Source organism: Oxyura jamaicensis, chromosome 4 (genome assembly GCF_011077185.1).
Source record: "Oxyura jamaicensis isolate SHBP4307 breed ruddy duck chromosome 4, BPBGC_Ojam_1.0, whole genome shotgun sequence".
NCBI classification, from domain to species: domain Eukaryota; kingdom Metazoa; phylum Chordata; class Aves; order Anseriformes; family Anatidae; genus Oxyura; species Oxyura jamaicensis.
The window spans coordinates 43,529,733-43,550,024 of record NC_048896.1 but is presented as its reverse complement, the minus strand read 5'-3'; the positions used below and the strand labels follow the sequence as shown (position 1 = coordinate 43,550,024).

The 20,292-nt window shown below is 48.5% G+C and overlaps 1 protein-coding gene across 12 annotated transcripts in view; it reads left to right on the top strand.

Moving 5' to 3' along the window:
- ALPK1 (alpha kinase 1) overlaps positions 1 to 20,292 on the top strand; it is a 41,526-nt gene that overhangs the window by 6,176 nt on the left and 15,058 nt on the right. For 9 of the 12 annotated variants that reach the window (XM_035324306.1, XM_035324304.1, XM_035324309.1 and 6 more), the window contains 2 exons: positions 7,944 to 8,154; positions 11,797 to 11,951. In XM_035324306.1, coding sequence (XP_035180197.1) covers positions 8,034 to 8,154; positions 11,797 to 11,951 — 276 coding nt within the window. In that variant the 5' untranslated portion in view covers positions 7,944 to 8,033. Of the gene's footprint in view, positions 1 to 7,189; positions 7,314 to 7,943; positions 8,155 to 10,054; positions 11,646 to 11,796; positions 11,952 to 20,292 lie in introns of those variants that run through there. The other 3 variants (XM_035324308.1, XM_035324307.1, XM_035324312.1) reach the window with 2 other exon arrangements.

The window sequence follows — 20,292 nt, the reverse complement described above, 5'->3', positions numbered from 1 at the left end:
TATTTGCATTACCTCAGGCATATATGCTTCAGATGTAACTTGTCATTGAGAGGTGGTGAAGGCAGCCTTGTATCTCTTCCCTCACTTGGGACTAGGGTGGTTGTGCCCCTTACAGAAAAAATCCCGGTGATGAAAAACAGTAGGGTTTCACAGCACAGGCAGCGTTGGTTTGCGGGTTTGTGTATAGTCTCACAAGGGAACACTGTTCAATAGGCTTCAAAGTGATTCAGCCATGGCACAACTGTGGCTGTGGCCACATGTAATATAGCCTGTAGCTCTTTAAAGAGGATTAGCCTTAGATCAGGGACAGCATTCATTGCTGGATTTCATGTAAAGTAGAATATGCTAATGAAATGGTAATGTCTACAGCAAACATTGCATAATATTGTAAACCCTCAAAATTGAGCATTGTGTCTTGATATCTGCTGGAAGTCAAACTTTTATATTCTGATTGTTACTTGGAGAAAAAGTGAAGTTTGTAGTATCACCATAATCTATAATAAATTAAGGTCTGGTTTGAAGTGTCACATGAAAAGTTTAGAAGATAGTAACAAACACTTAAAAGTATTTTTTCCAATGCTGGTGAATACTTTAATAATGTTATAGCTCTCCAGCAGAGACAGAACTCACCACATCTTAAAATACCCTAACTGGGGTTTTCTGTAACAAGTGTGATCATGGTTCGATCCTGCATTCACACCCTGCCTGCCATTATGTTTCTCTAAATAGCATGTTTGGGCTTATATGAGTTTCAGCATGAATCCTGCAGAGATACAATATTTCTGACTTGTGTTTCTGAGCCATTTTGTCCTTTTTTTTTTTTTTTTTTTTTGTCATTTTCTGTCTGTTAGTTTCAACTGGCAGTCCAGTAGGCTCAATGTGGCTCTCCTCCTTCAGTTTTATGTCAGTCTTTTGAATTTTTGAAGATGAATATGGTACATATGTTTAAAAAGCCCCAAACTTCAAGGGGAGATGTCATGAGGTGACAAACTATATGACTTGAGATGTGGTGAAGGATTGTGTTTGCAGAGTGTCACAAACACCCCTCAGAAAACTGCCCTCCTGTGAGCGCTTGGCCACCTCCAAAAGCCTCGGCAGTGTTGTTGCACGTAGAGGAGACCACTCTCAGAGCATTAATTCACCATAGTGATTTATTATAGTGCTTATTACACCAGGAGTCATCTTTATTTTTAATGTTGTGTATGCCGCGTCATTCATGTCATGTAGGCCCCGATATGGTACCCCGATATGACGCTGCCTCAGTGCCCGACCTTGCAGCCTTTGCCAGAGGACGATCCTGGACTGCGAGGCACGACGTCCCCTGGCACGAGCCAGCAGAGTGCACATGGGTCCCTGCAGCATCAGCAGGCGCGTGGCCTGGGCTTTGGCACCCACACAGCACATTCGGGCACACTCCCCATGCAGAGCTCAGTGGTAGGCCTCATAAACCCCAATGGGACATTTTGCTTTTGTGGTGTCTTGAAGTGCCTCCTCCCCTCGTGCTGGGGAATCAGAGTCTGAGGAAAGCCTTTGGGAAGAAGATCTTTCTGGCTCTGCTTTCATAACGTCAGCTTTTATTGCTAAGTAGTTTTTCACCCTGCATGGTGCCACGGCTTAGGATTTTTTTTGTTTGGAGATTTTTTCAGTGGTAGTGTCTTGTTGTCTATTTTATTTTTTATATACATAAATATATATAAATATATATGTTAATTTTGAAGGCTTTTTTCTCTGTAGACGTGGAGGGGTGCTGATACATATTCATGAAAGAGAAGTCTTCCCAGCCCCTGCTCTCGCTGACAAAGACTTGGCTGTTTCGCACAGCAAGCTGGCTGGAATTGTGTGGGGCCTGCCTGACCAGATTAGAGCAAACAGCAAGCTTAGTCCTCCAGTCCTTAGGCCTCGCCTGCCTAACAATTTCCCCAATTGTCATTTTGACAAGGCTGTCATTAGGTGATGGCTTCTTTTGGCCATTTTCAGATAAAGATAATTTCCTTAACTTCCATTTTATTTGACAACAAGTAGTTTGGGAGAGAAAGGAAGTGCTTCAGTGGTTTATGGATTAGGGGTTTGTCACTTCAAAGGCATCTTTGATCTAAAAATATGTGCTGTACCAAATTCATTATGTCTTTTTTTTTTAGAACTTTTTAATTTATTGATCTTCCCCTCGGTTATTCCCTTTTTTTGGCATCCCGTAGCAGTGCATTCGATGGCAGCGATGAGGGGAAGGAGCCCCAATGTCCTGGCCTCTCTGGAAGGCCATTGCTAGGGCAAAACAACAGGTGCTGTTGGTGGGCACCAGGCGCCAGCTTCATGGCTGGGCTCAGCCGTCAGTGCTGCAGGGGGACCGGGCTGGAGGTCTGTGGGGCTGGAGGGTACGGGGACAGAGGTCTGTGGGGCTGGAGCTGGGCGCCTGCAATGCTCAGCTTGGCTGCAGTAAGCACTGGGCGGGCTTTGGACCCGTCTCTGCGTTTAGCGTGGATAAAGCTCTGCCTGTCATTATATCAGGGTAAATCCATCACGGTAGCCCATTACCCTAGTCTTACGCAGGCTTAGCTGAAGCTGGGATTTGTTCTGTATCCATATTAATATCTGTTCTAATTACCTCAGCGCTTTCTGTCGTGTTGTGCCCAGGCAGATAACTATCCCCGTGCTGCTGGAGGCTGTTCTTGATCCCATTTCTAAACAGAAGCACTTCTGCTCAGCTCTGGCTGGGGTAGCTGTGCAGAGGCTGCCTTTTTTTTCCCCCCCTTTTGCCTGCTAATTGGCTGAGACCACCAGAATTTGGAGGACACAGATGTCACTGATAGTTTGCCTAGGGAGCACATTCGTGCCCATCTGTTGCAGACTAGAAGGCTGTTCATATATCCACAAGGCCTTCATTTAATTCTTGTCAGAAAGTAATGTAAATCCAGTTTACCTCAGAGGTCACAGCCAAGATTTATGCCAATGAGCCCCCTGCAATTTACACACACTGTAGTTGTATAGGATGAAAAGAAAGCCTTTCATGTTGGTGCATATTAACAAGAAAGCTTGCCTTAGGAGAGGCTTTTTGATTGAGGTTCTTCCTTATTTTAATACAGCCAATGCCAGTTGGTATATCCAGCTTTACCGAAATAAAACATCTAATCTTTAAGCTGGAGGAGTTAAATAAATAAATAAATAAATAGGTCCCCTAGCAAATGGATTTTGTTGTTGTTTTTTAACCGTCTTGTCTCTCTCACGTCGCAAACCCTCCATGCACTGGCAAGCAAGGTAATCGCTCTAGGAAAGCACAAGCATGTTGTACTGAAATAGCAAACTGAATTTGCTTTCTCTGGAAGATGATATTAACTCAATTACTGAAACCTTTGCTTGTAATACCAAATCATCTTAAGCAAGTTTTCTTTTCTTTTCTTTTTTTTTTCCTTTCCCTCAAGTTGCCTAATCTGACAATGAAGCTGAGCCTGTTATTTTGGACGCAGGTAACGTGGGGGGTTGCAGAGAGCTCTGACACAAATCCACAGGATGGGGAACAGTTAAGGGTGCCCTGGATGTGTGTGTTCCCTGCTACCTGCTGAAGGAAAAATAAATGTTCTCTTGCTCTTTTGGTGACAGCCATTGAAAGTTGCTTGGGAAGGCAAGCACAGAAAATATTGCACCAAGGGTGGGTCAGGGAGTGCAAACAAGTTTCAGATCTGGCATCTCTGTGAGGATGCTCTTTTCATGTATACTAGCTCCACGCTGAGGGGTGCTCCTGATAAAGCAAGCACCTCCTCACCGCAGACATGCAGCCCACAGCCTTCCTTCTTCCGCAGTCTGGCTGGTGGATTTTGCTTTGGTCAGTGCTTTCAAGTGTTACTGGCATGAAAATTGGGATCACGTGCACGGTATCATAATGACCAGAGTGGTTTGGGATTAGGAGGGAGGAGAGCAAGGCATAGCTGGCATCAAAATTAAAACAGCGCTCAAACTCTAAGTTCCAGCATAGCACTTAAAATAATTAAAATGTTTATTTGAAAGTCAAAACAGACCCAGTCATAAATAACTACCCGTTCCTCAATTGATTGTGTTGAGTCCCAACTGAGAGCTCTGGGAATAAGGTTTATTTGCTCCCTGTTGGGATTAATCCATAAACGTAGCCTCCACATGGAACTCATCAGGTCTTTGCTTCCTCTTCATTAGTCTCCCTGGAATTGGAGGGTAGCCTGAATAAGATGAAAATTAGGATAATATATTTTCAGCAAGAAAAGGTCTGGCGATCTCTAATTTGTGTTTCAGGACCATAATGCCGTGGAGAATTTCCCAAATTATGTTGTCTGAGAAACAAATGCTTGTTATGCTTGCTGTATTGAATGCATCAATTACATCTTTTTCCTCAAGCCTCTGAAGCTAATTGTAGTCTTCAACTGGCCCGATTGACTCCCAGGCTCCCTCCTATCCACAGTATAACGTAAAATTCCTTTCTCTTGACAGATCTTTTGGTCTTCTAGCCCAAGGGCTCTGAAATGTCACAGTATGGCCCATTTCTTATTAAAGAGATCACTTCTCTGTAGCCCACCCAATTCCTCCCTCCCTCCTCCTTCCCTCCCTCCCTCCCTCTTGTTCTGAATCCCAGCTCCGATCAGAGGGCACTGCAGAAACACACATTCCCTCTCCCTGAGACCTTTGTGCTTTTTTATTCGTCGTATTCGATGCAAGAAGTTACTTTAATCCAGGCTCCACCAGAAATGACACAGATGTTTTTTCATCATTTCTGTTTTAAAGCGTGTAACAGCTGCATCAACCACTAAAAACAAAACAAAACAAAAAAATCTGTGCACAAAGCTGGTGTAAAGGAGCTTTTCTGTCACCAGAACATGCTCAAGTCCTCAGTCTGATGTAAAATTGCTTTGATGTGTTTTGAAAGTGGCAGCTAAAGCATTTGTTGGCATGTCCTTAGAAATCATTTTTGTCTAGAGAGCTTTCTGGCATACTAAGAAATTTTTGGACCTGCTTTTAATTTTTATCATCTCAGAACTACATCCCCTTAAGGTGCTGCGTGTTGGGATTTACCGGTGCTGTCACAACGCTAACCAGTGACCACTGCAGGGTCCCAAGGGCCCCCAGAAGTCTGTGCTGGGTCTGCTGCTGGCTGCGGTCTCAGGCCCTGATTTGCCACAGGTCCGCAAGCTGCCCGCTTGTTGTTTTTGTCCCCCAGCTGCGATTCAGCGCTACAGCTGTTACAAAGCACAGCTTACAGAGTGGCATCTGTGTAAAGGATGCTGCTGTCGTTTAAGGTTCTCCGGTGCGTTTTAAGCTGATTTTATGATGCAAGTCATTGCCCCTAGTGAAGAGGACTCAAAAGGCTGTCTCCTTTCTGAGCACTAGCGTGCAGTTTATTGCGCTGCCCTATGTGGTTCCACCACATTGTTGTCCCTGCTGCTGTAAATCATTATTTATTGCGCAGAGCGTCCATGCTGTTTATTTAGTTCTTCGGAAAAAAATGTACTCGCAGAACGACGTCTCACTCACTGACTTGTGTATATCCCTGTTGCGGATCCGGCAGTTTCCCGGTGAGTTAAATCCCTGCAATCCTGGCAAGCCACGTGCTGTACTTCTACACTAATTTAAGCTTCCCTGCTAAGCCCCGTCCGCCCTTTGTGCGACTCGCGCGCCGTGCGGCTCACAAAGCCGCGGGGCTCTGGCTTGCAGTAGAGCCCCGATGCGATCGCCCGGGCTGCTTTAAGGCTACTTTGGGGCTCGGGCTGCAACGTGGATAAGCTGAAGCGTATCTGTGAGCTGCCTTGGATGCTCTTAGTGCTGTGGTGGGTTTTGGTAAAGGCAAGTGGCCCAGCACTTGTTTGCTATAGCGCATCGTTGTAGAAAATTTGGTTATGAGTGTGTATCTGCGAGGGCTGGGAGGAAGCAGTGGGTCCGAGGTACGCCTGCATAGCAGCTACTGGAGAGGGCTCCCGAGGAAAGGGGACTTTTGAGAAATCAATTACACAAAGGAGCGGACTCAGGGCCAGATGGCGGGGATGCTCCGTCCCAACCTGGGAGGTACTCATGGGACGGCCACGCGCTGCTCCGCGCAGGGCTGTGTAATCAGATAAATCAATTAGCAGATGTTGCTGCAGTTAGCAGAGCAAGCAACGCTACCATAGGTGTGTGACTGCGGCTGTGGCAGAGGGGGACGCTTTGCTTTTCCCTGATGGATAACCAGCAGCTGGCCCAGCTTTTCCAGACCTAGCAGCTTGGGGGGAGAGGGCATGGCTTGTCCCGAAAGTATGATCTGGGGGCGTTGTAGCCATGCGCAGTTGTCTGCACGTTGCAGGGCTGCCAGTCTCCTGGAGGACCCACGCTGCAGCTGTGTCTCCAGCCCGGCCTCTGGCTGCTTCATTGCTCAGTGCCAGCTGGGTTTCTGTGCCTAGGGCTTCTGGGGGCCAAGGACTTCTAGGAGGGGCTCCATGCTTAGGAGTCGTGTTCGTGTGCTGCCTCAATGCCTGCAGGTGCACCCGTTTTCTGAAAACCCCTCTCAGGAGGGTATGTGTAATACCGAAGTGATCGGAGGAAAGCAAGGTGGAAATATAAACTTGTGGAGAGCATTGGAGGGGAGGGCAAACAGCCAAAATCCCACCCCAGTGTTTTGCTGGAACTGCACCTGAGTGCAGACTCCAATCTAAGTGCTCTAACCTGAGCGGTAAGTTTTATTTGATTATTTTTCCTGGTGGGTTGCTTTTTAGCAGCTTTCTGAGCAGAGAGCCGGCCAGCTGAGAGCCACAAACAGAGCAATGAAACCAGCGCTCTTCCTCTGAGTGCTTTTTCTCTGTTTGTGCTGTGGAGGTGCTCACAGGGTGGCCATCCACAAACACCAACACATCTGCCTTCCCCACACCCGAGGTTTCTAGCTGTCCACGCAGAGAAGTGGGGGGCAGCCCATGTGCCTCGACAGCACCCCAACAGCAGACATGAGAGCTGGGTTTGTGCCCGGGGCTCTGCACCTGCCCGACCTTGTTGCTCCTGCGTGCCTGTGCTCCTGCCCTCCATCTCCCCTGTACCATCTTCACCTCGCTTCTTCTTTCTCTGACCTCCATCTGCAGCGCCAGCCGCAGCCCTGCTGACCGGCTCCTGCCGCCGGGCTCCGTGCTGATGAATGCTGTCCCTCGCCCTGCTCCACCTGCCTCCGCTCTGCTTTTGCATGAGTGCATCTCCTCTGCCCTCTGCTTTTCAGGCTGGCGGCTCGCTCTTCCCAGTGCCGCTGACGGCACGGGCTGTCTGCCACCAGCCCCGCGACCCAGCTGCCCCGGAGCTGCAGCGGAAGGGAAAACACTGTCCAGAAATTCAGCTGCTGAAACGCAAGTGGTTTTTTTTTTGTTGTTTTTTTTTTTTGTTTGTTTGTTTGTTTTTCATCAGCAGAGCCAACTATGTCACTGTGTAAATTTGCCCTCTCCTTCCCACTTCAGAAGCTTAGAGCTTCACTGATTTTAGGAATGTTTTCAGTGGCTGTTTCTGACCACATTGCTTCAAACCATGGGAGTAGTTCATGAAGGAAAACCATCACCAAATTTGTTTTGCTATGAAAAAAAAAAAAAAAAAAAAAAAAAAAAAAAAAAAAGCATTTCCTCCACATTTCATTTCTGAGAGCTGTTCCAAATGGCTCTGGCAGACAGTGAGCCAGATGCCTGGGGTGGAAATCTTTTAATTTTTTTCCTGCACCACCATTGGCAATGTCATAAGCAAGTGAAGGGCTTGCAGTGGAAAATTCATGGCAAGCCAGGTATCTGGATGAATGTTTGGAAAGCCAGCCTTGGACAGAAGCAGACCCCTGCTCCTAGGGGCTTCACCCCGCAGTGGAAGGTGTTTGCGGAAGCGCTGTGGCATTGTATTTTCATGTCCTCCCCTTCTTATTTCCCCCTGCTTGAGTCATTCAGATAACTGACGGTGCTTTCATTAATCATTTTCCCCCCCTCTGTTTTTCTCACCAGGTACCCCAACCCAGAAGGGATCTTCTCTTAAGCAACCACTCACCACACACCTGGGGACGCCCATTTGGCAGCAGAGCAGGACCGGGCACCATGAACAACCACGGCGCGGTGGCCACACTGCTGCAGGACTGCAAGCGTGCCCTGGACACTCTGCTGTCGGCCAAGGCTGACGGCCATGAGGAAGAGGAGCAGCAATACCAACAGTGCCAAGGTGAGGTCCCTGAGGGCAGCAGCAGGGCCAGGGCAGGCGGTTGCTCCTCGGCCTTACCCTATTTTAATTCTCCTGGCAGATGAGAGTCAAGAGACGACTGGATTTCGGGGCCGTGAATGGGACATGGGCTGCGGGCAGGCAGGGGAAAGCAGCCCACTTTGTTGCGGTGAATTGCTGTCAGTTCTAATTTTAGGCTTCAGTAAACATGAGGCTGTAAGGAACAGTTTAGTTGGGGAAGAACAATGCCCGAAAGTTTGCTGATGCACATAAATTTCAGTTATTAAAAAAAAAAAAAAAGAAAGAAAGAAAGAAAGAAAAGAAAAAGAAAAAGAAAAAGGATGCAACTTCTGAATAAGGGCACATATTTCCTCTCCTTTCATGGGGGCTGGGGGAGGGCCCTTTCTGTTTGTCAGCTTCTCCTAATATATTAAAGAGCTCATTGCCTGAATCTTTATCTTGTAAAATGTGCGTGACCTCTATAAGTGGTGTCCAAAGAAAAAAAAACTTGCAGTATCCCTCTTGAAAGGAAAATCCATGCTGGCTAATGGCTGGAATAAATAACCAGGAAAGGAAGCAGGATTTAGTGAGGGCTGTAATGGAAGAGCTCTTCATTTGTTTCAATGCTAGCAATCTTACTAGAAACTAGCATTTATTTCAGTGTTGTCCTGAAGCCTTGAGAGTGTGTTTTAAATATATATATATATATAAATTCCAGTGGAAATCCAGCTCACACTGATCATGAAAGGATGTAAGACACTTGGTTCAATTTTGTCCAGAGTCAGACTTTCAGAGGGCTACACAACATAATTGCCACAGCTTTTTTATTCACCAAATAAAAGCCATGTTTGAATTGCTGAGCTGGTGTGAATTACACCTTTTTGTACAGGGTAGGGAGGTTATGGTACTACTTTCTGCCACGCAGAAAAATAACTTCAGTAAGTACAGAAAATTAAAGAATACAAGTGCCATTTCTGGGGGAAAAAAAATAAAGGCATCAGCAAAAATCTGCAAAATTTCAATTTAAGTGCAGGTTCTACTTTGTATTACACTTTTTCAGTACCGTCCATTTTCCAGTGTGGTGTCAATAATGTTTGGTGCTGCTGCGCATGAGTGGCTTGACCATCGTGTCAATTTGATCGTTAAAACCCTTTGTTTGCTCGGGAGTGCAGGGCTGCTTCAAATATGTTTTTACACATGCCCTTGTTCTCACTGGGAGGTCAGCCGCCTTCTTCTGAAGCACCTAAGCCTGTCTGCGCTGGAGGGTGGCGTATAGGTTTCTGTGAAGGATGCTGGAAGATTTTTCTCTTCTTTTTTTTTTTTCTTTTTTTTTTTTTTGTTTGTTTTTGACAAAGGGTACTTTGTTTCCTCATCACAAATGCTTTTAGGCTTTATTATCTCTGTTCAGAATAGGCTCTTGAACTCCTAATCAGGTAGCGCTTTTCTCCTTCACCCTCCTCAGCCCTTTTCTCCCATTAAATACCGCAGCGTATGAGAAATAATCAGTTTAGTTCCAGATAAGGTAAATCAGCGCCCCCGTAACCACTCGATTAGCCACGGCCCTTCAGGTGAGCTGCTGGAGGAAAGGGGCGATCAGAGCCTGCAGGGAGGCTCCTCTGGGGACCTGCTCGCACCAGCCGGGGCTCACCGCGGCTCCCGGCAGCCTGGGGATGCTCCTGGCACTGCTTCTGCTCCCTCCCGAGGTGCTGCCTCCGTTAGTTAGCTGGGGCTTGTTCGGAGCCAGGAGGGGCTGAAAGACATGCGTGGATAAACTGGGGTGAGGTGGGGAGCAGATCCTGCTCTCGCTTCACATGATGGGACGTGTGAAGCAGTTCTGCTTGATTTCAGATTAAAAATCGACTCCTGCACAGGTTCATCTCTTAAACTGTTGCTCTGGGCGCTGGATTTCAGCTGATAGCTACAAGGTTGTGCATGCCAGCTCACCAACTATACTGTGCGCTCACAGTGCTTCTGCCTTACAGCACCACGTGATTATCATTAGCACACTAATTGCATTCATTTCCATGTGGTGACAGCCAGATGTCACAGTGAGTTTCGAAGCTAGGCTTATACGGATGCCCGGCCCCAAGATGGCTGAAGGGGCCTAGATCACCAAATCCTGCCGCAGTCCTCGCTCTGGCTTCCTCCTCTAACCTGCTCAGCAGTAGTGGCTGCTGAGGAGGCCTCTAAGAGTAAAAGCTGAATATTAAAGATGTTCTTTGGCGCATCTAGTAGGAGCCGGATTAAGGTTTAACTTGGGACGGTGTGGAGAGCAGGGTAGCAGCCACATCTATATGCTTCAGAGAGAATGCCAACACCCACATCATCCCAGTGGTTGTTTTTGTACTTCGTGACTCTGTCGCCTTCTCCCGTTTTGGTGCTGTTGCTCCTGTGCTGGTCTTGTGGTGCTGTCATGACAGGGATACAGGGAGCTATGAGGCCTGTGAGGACGGGAGCTGGAGGCACGGCCTCCTCTCCCCCCGGCCTTCCCCTCGGCCGCCTTTCCATGCCGGGGAAGGCCGAGCCTCTCCGGGTGTGACTTGAGACCAGCGGGACAGCACGGTTGTGCTGTACGGTGTGATGGGAAGCGTATCCAGAGCTGCAGCAACAAGTGAGAAAACCTAGGCTGGAAAAAGTGGTGTGTTTGTAAAGGTGACTTTGTAGAAAGCTGGCCCTGAGGATCAGACTCACCACTCTTTCTGGAAAAACATCCCGGTGAATGCACTGCAATACGGGCACAAAACAGAATTCTAATGTTGTGTGTTTTCTAAAATCATCCATAGAGGGTTGATTAAAAAATATGCAGTAATACATTTATTGCATTACCTCGTTAGAGCAATGATGGTCTCTAAGCAGCATTTTTTCTGGGGATTAATGGCCAGAAGGGGCTAGATCTGCAGCTGATGATCACCATTAACCCCATCTGGTCAATAATCCTTGTTAATCCACTTTTATTGGCCAGAGAGCCTGCCTAGCCTAGGGTTAGCACAGCACACGGGGGCTGCAGATTTGCCGCTCTTTCAGGGAAAATTAAACGTGGGCTGCAGCTGAAAGCTGGCATCCTCCACCCCTGCAAGCCTGAAAGGCCAGGTCCTCAGCCCGCCTGAATGACTTAGCTGCGCCAGACCAACTATTTTTCCTAAATGATCTATTGAATAATTATTCTCAAGAACATACAACTTGTTTTTCGCTGCATCCCCTTAGATCTTTGTGTGATTGTTATCTACGGCCCAGACTCATCTCCCAGGCTGGCTGTGGCTTTGCAGGCTGGTTTTTGTTACTGCCACGAGCAAAACCTGTGCTGTGACAAGGGGCACAGGCCAGGCTGGCTGTGCTCCCCTGAGTCCTTGCCTCGCACAGAGGTTCAGGTTTCCTCCAGCCTGCCCCGAAGCAGCACCTCACGCTCAGCCAGCCACCCAGCCGTGTTGCTTCCTGATAAAAACTCCTTTAATGGCCAAGGGCTCCCATTTACCTGGAGGGCAGAGCAGACAAGGGTGAGGGATGGCTGGCGAGCTCGCCCTGCCTGGGATGGTGCTTGTGGAGGTCCCGGTGAGGTGCAAGGGCGCGGGATGCTCTCCGCATGGCAGCTGCTCCATCATGGCAGTTGTGCCTGCCGTATCCTTACCTGTGCTTTGACCTTTTCAGCATTGCTTCCCGATGACCTGAGGACCCTTCTGGAGGAGGCAAAGGAAATGAAGTGGCCCTTTGTGCCGGAGAAGTGGCAGTACAAACGAGACGTTGGCCCAGAGGACAAAACAAACCTGCAGGATATGATCAGCGCCAGGCTCCCCGATCTGCTGGTATGAAGTTCAACACTCCTGTTGTGGGCAATGTGCTGCTGTGGTGCTTGAGGCCATCTTACTTGTGGTTTCAGAGGGTTTTCTCCCTGCCCTGTAGCTGCAGCCATTGAGCTTCTTGGTGCTAAGCCCACCTTAGTGTGCACACTCACTTTGCTCATCTGGTTCACAGTGCACTTCTGTTCCCAGCAAGATGGATGCTTGCCTTTTCCCTGAAGATCTGGAGTAGCAATAATGCTAAAATGCCAAATGTTAGCCTAAAGTCCTACAAAACATGAGTTTGGGAAGCATTATGTGCACTGCTGGGAGGCAGGGAGGACTGCTCGCTCCGGTAGGGCTTGCCCAACTTGTCACCTGCCCATTTTCCAAAGATCCCTTGACTGGATCCCTTGGGGGGCCTCAGCTGGCCAAAATCTGAGTGGAAAAGGCAAGAGGGTAATGGGACTTCCACACAAGGCCAGGAGGCTTTGTTTGAGGAGGACGATGGCGCTGAACAGCAACGAGGAGCTGCGGGAAGCCCAGGGCAGGGCTGTGCTGCTGCCAGCCAGGGCGTCAGCCTCACCAGCACCACACACTGCAGGGATCCCAAATTTGTGGTGGGGGGGGGGTTTCTGCTCCTTGGGTATTTATTTTCTTCTTCTCTTTGGTGTGTGTGGCCTCGGACAGAAATTTATGGCGGAGGTTGACCTCCTTTACAATCCCCGCGCAGCGCTCCAGCTTCGCAGCGTTTGTCTGCACTCTCCCAGGACAAACACCTGCAGTAAGCTCCCGGAGAGACCTGGATAGATGGGAGATTAATGCGGCTGTAATAGAGGGGCAGTGTTTCCAGCATTATGCCCTCTCCCCAGGTAGATGGATCTTTTCTGAGATGATACCAATTATTTATTGCTGAAACATCTGTTGATAACTGCAGCTGCCCTTGTTAAACAAAGCATATCGTGGGGTCATAGACCATAGGGACCTGAAATCCTACCGCATGCTAGTTTTAGGCTATTCACCGACTCCCCCTGAAGTCCATTGGTTACCCTTGGCTTCAATGGTTCGTCGTGTGGTTGGAAATACTTTGTAAACATTGTGCTGCCTTTCCCTGTGTGCTTTGAAGTATTATTTCATCTTCATTGGTAATTTATATTCCAGTGCTATTGTACCATGGGAAAAAGGGAAAACCTTTTTTGTTTTGCATTTAATTGTAGATAGACTGACATTTTGACCTGTATTATTAGTATTAGTCAGGAAAAGGGATTTTTTTCCCCCTTCATCCACCTCCCCCCCCAGCCCTTTTTTTTTAAATAAAATTTCAAGGCAGAGCAAAGGCTGCTTCAGTTCTTTGAATAAAAAGCTGGGGGGAAAATGAGGCTGAAGAGAGGTGATTACAGTGCGATGAGGAAAGATAAAAGTCTGAGCAACTTTTTTCTTCTCTTTTTTGGCATGAGGGACAGAAGGATAATGTCATACCCCAAAGGATAAAAAAAAAAAAATAAGTCTTTGTCAATTTATTGTTCAGGAAAACCTTTAAAAATTTTCATCTCTGTTTATTTTAATTTGCCATGCTCAGAATAAGCTCATAAACCGTAATTCATTACATTTAAAAAGCGCTTTGAGATTCATGAATGAAAGGCGCTTCATTACCATAACACACTGGCGCTGTTACAAGGGGGCAGATCTGCTTGCCTGCGTTCCCGACCACGATGTTTTACTCGGTGAGTCGGCTGAAAAGCTCCATGAGACCAGCACAGGGAGTAAGCGGATTAGGGCTTTGGCTTCAAGGGTTTGCCTTAGTGCTACACTTTAAAAAGTGGGATACCCGATGCTGGCGGGTGCGTGCTAGCTTGACACATCAAGAAGGCAAAGCCACCTGCACCTGCATCCTTTTAAAGTGCTCTTCTTCGCCTTAGCTGTGGGACCATTACTTCTGCATGCTGGCCACAGCCCTAGGAAGGCAGAAACAGCTTGGGGAGCAGGGGAAGCGAGCAAGACCCAGTCTCCCTGGCACGCGCTGGCTGCAGCCTCACTGCAACAGGAGCCATGCAGCTGCTAGAGCTGGGCTCGCTGCAGATTTTGGCAGTATAAGCAAGCTTAGTTTTTTACTTTCCTTCTCTCTCCACTGTGTGAAATTGCTGAACCACCCCAGGGACTTGAAGGCAACAGATTTACCGCAATATTTTAGGCAAACCAGCACTGCTGTTTTTACAAAACCTTTGCATCTCTCGGAAGGGTTTGTGTGTGTGCGTGTGCGTGTGTGTGTTGTCAGTTTTTCTTTCCCTGCTGGGGCTTCACCATCTAATACAAAGGCCACCCCACATCAGCAAGCTCAGCGTCCCGCTTGCCACGTCCTGCTAGCAGGATTTGAGAGAGCCTCACTGCCAGCTGCCATCGGCCAGCAAGCCCTGCCAGAGCTCCCAGCGGATGGGAGGGTGATGGCCAACAATGGTAGCCAGTGCAAAAATCTGGGAAGCATTGGGATTCCTGATTTTAACAAACCAAAGCAAAATCAGAATTGTAAAGGGAGCCTCACCGACAACTGCAGGCACACAGGGGTTACTTCTTCTAGCTAAAAAATGCACGTGCTACAGGGTTAGGACTGGGGCTGCAGTTCCAAAAGGGAGGCTTTCAGGGGTTGCCCTTCCTGCAGTATCTGTAGTGTTGGAAATATCCTTATGCTCAGTGACCAGCCAATAGAGGGCAACATGCCCATGTGCACGTAGGCTTTGATCCCACAAAACCTCCTGTGGGCTTCGCTGAAGGACATCTCTGCACACGAGTAGTTCTCTTGTGGGATTACTCAGGCAATGATTTTTTTTATTTTATTTTTTTGTGGGATCACATTCGGTGCTCTAATACTTTGTAATGATATGGAGCACCACTCTGTTTTTATTATACATGTGAGTAATTCCTGCATGCAGGCTCTGGCATTCAGCCACAGACCGGGATCTGCTGCAATAGGTACGGTGTGAGTGAAAAAGCAAAGCCCCAGCTTCGGAGATTTCACCACCTAAGGCCTTGCCAGTGCAAAGACACCAGGGAAACTCATTTGCAGTTAATGTTTAAATTCACTGTAGAGATGACCTTAAATCACCTTCGTAGTGAAGGTGTCCCTCAGGTGTCCCCTGGCTGCATGTGCTCCCAAGGCTCCCCAAAAGCAGGTCTCCTCCGGGCAGGCCTGCAGGGAGCTGATCCCGTGCTGCCTGCCCCGGATGGGGAGAGTGGATCCTGGCCCTGCTTGTGCAGTATTATTGGGACTGTGGAAAAGAATGGAAAATAAGTCCCTGCCACCCTTGCCTGGGCCTTGGCTAATTACGTTCTGCTGGATTATCATTAGGGGAACCGTTCTGAGGGAAGTGACCCCCTACCCTTAGGGGGGTGTGTGGCACTTGAGAGCTGGAGCCTTTGAAAAAGAACTAAAGAGGGGGCTGAGGATTTAGTTTTCTCCTCCCTGTACCTGCTGGTGTGGTAACAGGAGAATTAAAGCCCCGAGGATCTTGGTTGTTCAGGCTGACCTTTTGCTACCTACCTCATAAGAGCTCTTCTTGGGTGATCCCAGTGGAACGGGGAGCGGCCAAGCCCAGAGCTGTGGCTGCAGGCTGAATTCAGCACAAGAGGGGCTTGGTGGCATCCTGACCCCCCTTACACAGTGTCACCTCTGGCACTTCGGGGCTTTTTGAGGGAGAGGTATCAGAGATCAGGTCCTGTCAGCACAGGGGGGAGGCTGCTATCTCGTGTGTCACTCGTGATGCCCAGCCAAGGCAGCAGCTTCAGCAGGACAGCTTCAGCTCTGGGGTGCGGGGGCAGCTGTATTTTCCTTCCAGCCACTTCTCAAATGGACTTATATTTTGAGGACACAGATTTAGGAGAGGCTCTTGGGTTTCTAACTGATTATAATGGACTTAATGCTGCCCTGTCAGGAGGGATCTGCCACTGGCATTTAGGTATTTTTAAATATTAAAATATCCCGTTTAACACAGTATTTTAATGATCCATAAGGAATCACCACAATAAATAGTTTATTTAAATAAAGATTGAGCACAGCAGGATACACCAGTGCCACAAAATTCCTGTTGCACCCATCCTTGGCAGGTAGCAAAAACAGGGCTGTCCTGTGGCCCCCCAAATCCCGGCTGCCCTGTCCAATATAGGAAGCTCACAGGAGCTTCCCCCTTGACAAGTCTCCTCGGTGCTTAAAACGGTTTTCCCCAAAAATGTTCCTCCTGAGAGCATGCGATTTCATCATGCTGTTGGTGGCTTGCCCACTGGCCCCACAGGCTGGTGCCCTCCTTCACCACCTCTACGCACAATCAGCACCCAAAGCAAAACCTGCAAGCAGCAGCTAGGGCAGGGGTGGTGCCTTCCCCTTCCACGTCCCCACGAGGCATGGGGGGTCCTCTCCCTCCTGCCAGGGATTTGGGACACACAGTGGGAGCCGAAGCAGCCAGTGGGGCTCTCCTGGCACCGCTCTGCTGGAACAAGTGGCAGTGCAGGAGTTCAGAGTGGGAACAGCGTGGGGAACAAGCCCTTGGTGGTAAAATTAAATCACTGGCCAGTTAAATTGCCGAAAAGGGGGGCTGTTGGTAAAAGCAGGGGTTATTATTGCCCTAGCAGCTTCTCACTTTACGAAGGAAGATGTGGCTGCTTGTAAAAACTGACCCATTCTGTGGTGTTTTGAGCTGCTAATAATGGACCTAATGCTGCGCTCATTGAATAAACACACAACTCTCCATCACCTTCAGGATGAATAACTTGAGCTAATTAACAGCTTCAGATGCTCAAGCCATTAAATTGGTTCCTCTGCTGCTCAGGGCGGAGAGGAAAGTGTCCAGGAACCTCTCATTCCTCACTCTGCAGCTATTTACTGTGTGGCTCGCCCGTCCTGTGTTCGGGCTTATCCATCTGCACATCGCGGACATGCTTTCTCCTGCCCATCACAGAGATGGTAGGAGGCTTAATTCATTGTTATTTGCAGAGTGTGCTCTGATTGCCAGCTGAAAGGCCGAGATTGATAGAGAAGTCCCGTGCAGTGACAGCAGCTTTGGTCTCTTGGAAATACGGGCTTTGCTAACAGTGCGTGGGGTAAAAGGGCGAGACTTCAGCCAAATCCATTGGTGTTTTGACTGTGTGTTTAATCTGACAGGGGACGAATGCAGCGGGGGAAAGAGCTGGGCAATTTGTTAGGGTTCAGTGAAGTGCTAACTAGGAGTAGATCTTGAGGGAGAACTAAAAGCACCTGGAAAGCCCCGTGCACAGAGCTTGAGTTTCTTTCTTGACTGCTCGTGTGTTGTTGATTTTTTTAATATTTGAAACTTCTGACTCAATTACAAATGAAGACTAAAATAGGCTGAGGCGAATGGTCATAAGAAAGCACAGGAATCAGGAGTGCCGGCAAAACTGTGGCCGTACTCTGAGAATGGTCTCGAACCTCGCTGCTTGCAGAGGTTTCTGCAAAGGGGACTTTCCCGAGCCTGCAGGCTGCGTGTGGGACCCTCGCTTTATAAAGAGGGCAGAGAGAGTGGATTAAATCAATATTTCATTTATTTGGGCTTGTAATTCCTCTTACATCAGCTGCCGCATAAAGATCTCTGCAACTCCCTACCCCTCCTCCCCGCCCTCATTTACTATGCACCAATAATTTCCCTTTGACGCGATCCTGCCAGCTCCCGTGCCAGATGGCCCCCGCTCTGAGCTGCTCCCTCTCTCGGGAGCGGGCCCCATTGTCAAGGCGAAGGAGGCATCAAGGCTTTGAACCCGGCGCTGGGACCCAAACTTCAGCCCCGGTGCGAGGAGGAGCTACCCCGCTAATGCAGGGAACCAAGCGCACAGCACACCCTCCCACTCAGTGCCATTAAACACAAGCCCTTCGCTGACGGCTGTTTTGCATTTTCCCCCATGGTCCGTGTATAGAAATCTCGTGCAGATTTAATTCGGACACCACCTGATTCCACTTCCCAGGCTTGAGGCTCCCTTTGTGTCCCAAACTCAGTTAGACATATGCATGGGGCATCGCGGACACAGATGTGAAAACAAAGTGCGCACGTACCTCGCTCTTTCTTTTCTCTTTCTCCCTCTCCACACAGATGCACATGAGGCCAGAAATGAGGCGAGTGGACCTGCTAGCCTTACCCTGGCTTGCTCCAAAAAGTGACGAGCCCAGCGGGCTGCTGGTGGTGCTCTGCCAGGCTGCCAGGCTGCTGCCTCTCAGGCATCTCGTCTGGCAGGGTGAGGGGAGCACTCCATGTGCCAGCAGGACATTTCTGGGAGGTGCTGAGGAATTTCGGAGCGGTGGGTGGAAGGTGAGGGTATGAATTTCTGGGTGTGCTGCCGGCAAGGCGGGAACATAATTGCGAAGCTTGACACCGAACCGTGTTCCTGTGTGCCACACAGCGTGCAGCCCTGCCTTTCAACAACAACAACAACAAAAAAGTAGCCGAGTTTCTCCCCCTGGCTTGACTTTTCTACATTTTGTGTCCATTTGGTTTTGGAGAGGGACACAAGAGGTTTCGGCATTGAGCGGAGAGTTAAATTATGCAGCTGCAAGACTGCCAAGCCCTTCAGAATAGGATGCTTCGTTTAGATTTTCCACAATGCTATTGAAGTGCTTATTTTCCTCCTGAAGAGACACAAACAGATGCAAACTTCTGTAAACACTTTAGAAATGAATTCAGTGAGTTTGGCCTCTCAGCAGTGCTCAATAGCTGACAGAAAAATGTCTAATTAGTGCAAGTGGAAATAATAGGGCCACTTGGATTCCTTCCATCCTCCTCCAAGTCTACTTTTCCTAGGGACTCAAAGGCCCTTTTGTTTGGTAGGTCACCCTCTCTCAGGCTTTTGTGCTCCAATCTATTAAAGGAAGAAGGGGAGGAAAAAAAATAGATTAGGCGATGCTCTGTGCTTAAATATATGGCCTGTTCATGAGCATTTCGAATGGATAGTTTGCAGTGTCAGTTTACAGGTGCTTAGAGAGAGGGATTCCTCCATTGTTGACCAGCACAAGCAGCGCTGCGTGCGCGGAGCTCCAGGAATCCTTTTCAAGTGCCATCCTCTTAGAAAATCCAACTCTGGCTCAGAGGAAAAAAAAAAAAAAAAAAAAAGGAAATTTGCACAAATCCACCTCACTGAACTGCAAACAAGCTAGCTAGCAAGTGCTTGCAGCAGGCCAGTGCTGCAGCCCGGCGTTCGTGCCACAGGTCGCAGGCTCTCCTCCAAACGGTTTGAAATGAGCTTTGCCCCACACCTCGGAGGGCTACGTACTTTAGAAACAAGTGAAAGTTTCTTGGTCAGGCTGCTGTGAAGAATTTAGGCTGGGAAGAAGCCAAGGAGGTTGCCCAAGAAGCCTGGAGGGTGTTTGTGGCAGTCAGTGGACTCTCGGGCATGGGCCTTTACACAAGGAAGGTGAGACAAGGAAACTGCTGCTGCAGACATAAATGGGAGATAGCTGCCCAACTCGATATTTTAGTGGGGAATTGGACCAACTTTACTTGACAGTCTCATTCTCTGATGGTGCTGTGGGGCCTGAACCTTCTGCTCCTGCATTGTTTTTGCTGCCATCAGCACAAGTACTGACTGATAAGAACGCGATGATAAAAGCATCCTTTTTATGAGGAGGCTTTGTATGGTTGAAGGTGTTTCCTGTTTTATTATCTCACCTATTTTACCATAGCACTAGGCAGTACTAGAGCATTGCCAGCTCCCAGGTGTTGGAGTGAAGCTGGGCGCCAGAAGGCCTGGCTCTGTGGGCTACCAACCTGAAGTGAGACTCCGCAGCTGAAGAGATGAGTCCTTCCTTACAGCTGGTTTCCGTATTTCGGATGTGGTATGCTTCTTCCCTCCACACCCTGTTTACTTCGTAGTTTGCAGGAGTTTGTAAGAATCTCATTAAGAGGCCTCATTTTGTTCATTTTCATCCTGTCTTCTGGCCTACAGAGAGATTTTTACACAGGTTACAAAGGATTTGAGGCAGTGTTACTAGTCATTCCTTGTGCCCAGAAAAAAAAAATGTTTGCCTCAGGCAGCTGTTCTAGTGAAACAATGATCAAATAACATCCTCCCCATCCTGCATGACAAACCTGTAGAAAACTGATCATCCAGGCGCAGGGTGTGGAGTACCTACTTGCTCCTTACTGACAGGAGTGCCAATCCCTATCCACCACGGAAAGGGTGTTTGGTGCTGTCCTGGCAGATGTACCCAAGTCCTAGTGGACTTCAGCGTCCATGGTGAGGCCAAGTTGCCTCCACATGGCTGTCTCACTGGCCTCCTCTCCACCTAAGAGCATGCTGCCTGAGGAGCCCTGGGTGATTCCTTGTGTCGGTGTGACGGCTCAGCAGCTGCGGGGATACAAAGAGAGTTCATGCAGGC